Consider the following 6,000-nt stretch of genomic DNA (forward strand, 5'->3'; position numbering starts at 1 on the left):
AAAGGATGCATTTTTTATCAAAAATACAGCAAAAACACTAATATTGTAAAATTTATTTCAATATATTTTAAAAGGTATTTAATTCCTGTGATGCTAAAGCTAAATTTTCAGTTTCCATTACTCCAGTCTTAAGTATGAAATGATCCTTCAGAAATCGTTTTAACGTGCTGATTTGGTGCTCCAGAAACATATCTTGTTACTGTATCGATTTTGAAAGCAGTTGTGCTCTTCACTTCAAAAGAACAGCATTTATTTGAATCTTTACTGTCACTTATTAAACACACCTAAAACCCACTAATCACTAGAAACTTCTAGGCAATTGTGTTGGAGCTGGTTGGAGCTAAAATCTGCAGGGGGGGTGATGGTACACAAAAATGATGGTTCGCTACGTACCTCGGTATTGAAGTCATGGTTCGGTACAAATTTGGTACAGCAGGAGGAAGAAAACTAAACATAAAATTGCTTTTTTTTTTCTTTTTAATTAAACAGTGGTTTACTGAGTAAATGGTGTCTCTGTCTATAAGTAAATTCAATCATAATTAAAATTTTCTTAAGGATAAAAAATCTTTCTCTGCTAATGCTGTAAACTACAGGGAGCACTTTCTTGCACATTACTATAATATTAAAGGTTATAATTAACAACAGAGCCCAAACTATTCAATTATTTGCTATTTATTTTTAGATATAATATAATCAATTTTATGCAAATATGTAAATTGCATATAAGGCAGTTTTTGCATTAACTTCTCAAACTGTTTCTACTCCAATTTTATGTTAAAATATATTAATTTACACAGTGGCCATCATAACTTGTTTTTATGATAGATTTAAGCATGCGTTAAACATATACATTAAATAATCAAGACAGGTTAAGTAAAATATAATGAATATATAGTAGGGCTGCACGATATATCGCATGAGGTTGTCACGCGCATTTCGTCAGTAAAGCCGGTTCCCTGATTACCGCCATCACCTGCTTTCAAATGGAGCGCCATTTAATAGACAGAGCCGTAGATCACTGACAAGCTACGCAATATCGCGTTCATTATCGAAGGCAATTCATCTGCGATATGAACGCGATATTGCGTGGCTCTTCAGTGATCTACGGTTCTGTCTATTAAATGGCGCTCCATTTGAAAGCAGGTGATGGCGATTTAGCGGTAATCAGGGAACCGGCTTTACTGACGAATGCGCGTGACAATCTCATGCGATATATCGTGCAGCCCTAATAGGCTAATATCGTGCATACATGTAGCGAAAGAGTTCACTTCTCAAGCGAACTAACAAGTTGTGGACACTGAATGGCATTTCTGAGGTAAATGCTACGTGACATATTGTTTACAAGCTATTTTAATGACGTCTATCTTTCAACATACCTGCAGATGTTCATTTAAATGTTATTCTGTAACTAGTATTAAAGAGGAAGAGATGATCGCATTCACTCACGCTCCCCGTTGCCGTTTGAACTGAGGCACCTATACAGCAATCTGTCACGCCACATCAAAGAGCTACAAAACGGCATTTATTGTTTGAATTCCGTGATAAAATGGACAGAATTTGAGGGATGAGACGTTGTTTCTTATCGAAAGTAACAAAACACCGAGTTTTTGCGATTATTGGTGGTTAAGGGTGGTTAAAAGTGCTTAATGGGCTACAACTCTGTGTACCGAACCGAAAGACGCGTACCAAAGATTTTTGGTACAAATTAGAAAATCTTATTTTCTATCCCCTAACTTTACACCTTTCAGAATCCTTTCAGTATTAGACAGTAATACAGTATTAGACTGTTTTCCTCATGGAGGCCATGATGATTTCAGGTTTTACTATTCCTGCCTACATTGTGGGGCCCAAATGTACTCGCAAATCCTAACCCACACACACACACTTTCATTTCACTAATTTACAACCACATCCTACAGAAATGCCCTCAGAGAGAATGTTATGGCGTTCTAATCAAACCACTAAACATTCACACACCCAGACGGCACACAATTCCAGGGCATAAATCTATTAATGCTCCACTGTTAGCATTCATTGGGAGATTTGGAGGAATCCCTTCATTATAGCACTTAACACCTCGAAAGACTTTGTCCACCGAGACCAGCACGGCACACAATTTATCACCGGGAGCTTCAATGAAGCTAGACACGCACACACACACTGCAGTATGAGCCAACCTGCAATATCAAAGACCTGAGAGAGCTAAAGTACTAATGGATATCAGCACAGCAAATTGCTCTCCCTCTGAAGACAATCCAACAATCCTGCAAACAAAAAAGCAAGTAAAAAAAACTGCCTTTTTAAGACTTCCAGAAGTGGAGGGCCATCCATTTAAAAAAAAATAAAAAAATCCCAGGCCCTGAGGATTTTAGCAACACCCAGGTAATAAAAATTCTTCTTTAGTAATCTTAAGAACATTTAAGTGTGCTCAACTGTGTTATTTTGAGACGCTTCTAAAGAAGAATTTTTAGTATATTAAGTACAAAATTAGTGCACGAAAATAGAGCATTATGTACATTATGGAAGTGTACTTTTTTTTTTTTCACCTGGGCAGCCCTGGAGGTGCACCATCCAAGCGGCAGGTGTTGCGCAGTGATGAAATTCATGAGAGAACATCAAGCTAAATTACAGTTGAACTGACATCACACGCTCACTCTAACAAGCCTATATTATCAAGGGATTTCAATGATGATAAGCTGATGAACAAGCCAAGGTTCACTGCAACTGTCAGTCACAAAAACACTTTCTGAGACAACAAGAGAAGGGCTAATTAACAAAGTGGGATGTGGTTATTCTAGAAGAGTGACATCATAATGTGTGAATGCTTGTGAAGTACTAGGCTCATATTAAAAGCAGCTAGCGTACAGATTTTTAATAAAATTCTTAATAAATAAAGTATAAATATATCCGACACAACCTTGCTCGGGGCAAAAAAATGTTCATTACTTTAAATCTAGCAGTGGGGATTCTAATTAATGTCTTTGAATTGAATTTTTTGAATTAGCCTAGTTCCCCCAAAAAGTATTTCATTGGCCCTTTCTGCAGAACGGTGGAGACAATTTAAGTGTCTTTTTGCGTCATGAATGAGTCATTGAATGAGTCATTGAATCAGTCAAGGGCTGTTCACATTGACAGCAATTTGCAGGGATAGTAACCAAAGGTTATTCATTTTCAAAGAGAGATACACGAGTGGCACGAGTCAATTTACGAAAACGAGCAGCAACAGACTACCAGTGGGAGCCCACTAGTGATCCAGCCCCGAACAGAGTTAGATACCACAGCAAAGTAAAGTAGGAAAGACTACCAACCACAGTACAGTGTGTGAATCTGCAACTTCGAGTGATTAAATCGCTGCTTTCAATCAACTGTTTATTAAAAACTCTAAGTTGTTCAAGAGTGAAACAAGTCATGTATCAATCTACAGAAAAAAGACAACAAAATAGTCTAGAGTTTCATTTATGTATTGTCATAAGTCATTTTTACAACATTCTTAGTTCTTCATCACATTAAAAACCGAAGGAAGGACATGCCTCCTTGAGTCTGTCAGCAAATATTCAAATGAAATGATTCATTCATTCAATTTGTTTAATAACAGTTGCTGAGTTCAGAACCGCACAGCATAATACTCTTAGTATTCCTTTCCTGCCATAGAAATATATAATTAATATAGGAGTAGTATGCGGTTTCAAATTCAGCAACAAACGAGATGTTCGTTTCAACAATGGCATGCTCATTCAAATGCTTTTTGCTTGTTCTATACACAATTTTTTTAAAGGTATGTAAGCAGTCAGATGCTTCAATTGGGACTAAATGAAAAACAAGATAGAGTCAACATTATTTTAGTTCAAAAATTCATTCAAATGTAAAGATTTGTTAAAGAAACACCACATTTAGCACAGATGCTGCCTTCCTCAATTTCATCTGAGAAGTAGGCTATTACATGTCACAGAATTCAGTTTTCTGAATCATTTTTATTCTATTTTATATTAAACGTTTATGTATGGTTTTCATTTCAATGACTTATGTGTGCATGGTAGCCTATATAACAAATTTATTTTAAATGCGAGTGATTAACTTTGTATTTTGTTGTCCACAAGATCCTTTCTACTTGGTGCCTTAATATCAAAGCATGAAAATGAAATAACTTTTTTAGATCTTCATTCACATCAGACTTGTTTGACACCATGTTTCAGATTGACACGCCTTCCAAATCACAACTCGACTACTTCGGTATTGTCTAGATTCCGAGTTTGTGTTCGAACTCCACTTGAAGGCCGCAAATGGTTGGATCTGCATTTCAACACCTGCTCGCCAAAAATAGTCCCCAAATTAATACTAAAATCAATCAATCAATCAAACCACAGTCATACTAAATAAATATGGGCTCTCCTCCAAACAATGCAAGATGCTTTAGGAACCTTTCTGTCATTTGTCTAAAGTTCTTACTGTGAAAACATTAGCGGCTTATATCATGTTCCCAATGAAAATGTATATATAAAATGTCATTTTGTTGAGGCAACCTGGAATGTACAGTAGTTTCATTGTTTATCTGTTGACTAGCATGTCAGCTTTGCTGTGTAAATCTGCACATTGTAAACAAAAGGAGGTTCTCTGAAGTTGGATAAAGACTAACCGTCATTCAAATCCGAGGAAAGGTCTTCCATTCAACGATTTCCCACTAGAGTAGATACATGCCATTTTTGTTCTGGCACACATCGACGGTGTTTGATGATGGTGGTCGCGCTTTTCTAAATGGGTTAATATGTAGCGCTCTACCCCCACCTGCCGTCGCGTGAGAAGTACCAGCATCTAAAATACATCCACACTTCACAAGACTTTGGCAGCTGATGGTCAAGTTCAAAGACGCGCTCGAGTCACTGGAGCTGTGAACTACATACATCCAATGACGTGTGTTTGTTGTTAACACTTGCACAAAGCGCCTCAACCCATAAATGTAAATGCGTTATTCCGGTTACCTCAGGAAAATAACTCTGCTCAACGTGCACTAAATGAATCGTTTTTTTTTTTTTTTTTTAATGAATCATTAATATTTAATTAAATAAAACAAAAAATGAAAGTACATATACAGTTTTTTTTCTACGTAAAAGAAGCATACAAAGCGTGTCATGCGTAATTATAAAAAGTTACTTTTTGTCTGAGATTACGATCAAATGCAATCAATTGCCCATCTAAATCTAGCAACCGCCAGATCTCCTCCAGACCACCTCGAGAACCGTCTGCAAGAATTCATAAGCCCCACATGAATCTATGATAACAAGTGCAAACAAAGAGAGGCTTTGCACTGTTAATAAAAGGTAAGCTTAATCTATCAAAAGAAATGTTTTCTCCAAAGGGACGTGCCCAAACTGCAAAGCAGCACACAACAAATCCGCCCCACTCCTCGTACGTCCCCCTCATTCAGATAGACCCCTTCAGCGAAGAGACCAAGTCTATTTTCTAACACTTCTCATTTTCATGCTCACAATCATGCGTCCATACCTTGGCTGCCACCGACGAGCAATCCGAGGAAACAGAGGACGGTCCGAATCATTTTCAGCAGGTCCTGATGGACAGCGGCCAGTGCTCGAAGTGAGTTGAACGGACGCTGGACGCTGGTTCTCCCTCTCCGCGCGTGTCAGTCGCTGGCGCGCACGAGCTCGCTCACTACTCACTCGCTCACTGTCTGCCACAGAAGGGATCTGTTGAGGAGCTGTAAGCAGCTGCCTCAATGCAGTACTTTTTCAAATGCGCCGAACCAGCCCAACCTACCAGCAGCAGTGCATCGCGGCAGGTAGAAACCAATGCCCATCATCAGTTCAGTCATAGTATTGATTATTCAGAAGCCTCACGTAAACAGTGGAGCCCTTAAGTCTAAAACCACATTAAAAATCTGAGATGTTTTCCCATTTCAACCAGAAATTTATCGGATTTATGATTTTGAAAATGTACAATAGCCTAAAGAAAAGTGATGATGAAAACAAATATTTTAGATTCCCATAT

The 6,000-nt window shown here is 37.9% G+C and overlaps 1 protein-coding gene across 6 annotated transcripts in view; it reads right to left on the minus strand.

The window, feature by feature from the left end:
• The window catches only part of ncam2 (neural cell adhesion molecule 2), a 241,160-nt gene extending 235,399 nt beyond the window's left edge, over positions 1–5,761 (minus strand). For 2 of the 6 annotated variants that reach the window (XM_048193492.1, XM_048193491.1), the window contains exon 1: positions 5,500–5,749. In XM_048193492.1, the coding sequence (XP_048049449.1) occupies positions 5,500–5,551 (52 nt within the window). In that variant the 5' untranslated portion in view covers positions 5,552–5,749. Of the gene's footprint in view, positions 1–4,633; positions 4,765–5,499 lie in introns of those variants that run through there. The other 4 variants (XM_048193489.1, XM_048193488.1, XM_048193490.1 and 1 more) reach the window with 4 other exon arrangements.
• Between the last annotated feature and the right edge of the window lie 239 nt (positions 5,762–6,000).

This window comes from Megalobrama amblycephala, linkage group LG6 (genome assembly GCF_018812025.1).
Source record: "Megalobrama amblycephala isolate DHTTF-2021 linkage group LG6, ASM1881202v1, whole genome shotgun sequence".
Lineage (NCBI taxonomy): Eukaryota > Metazoa > Chordata > Actinopteri > Cypriniformes > Xenocyprididae > Megalobrama > Megalobrama amblycephala.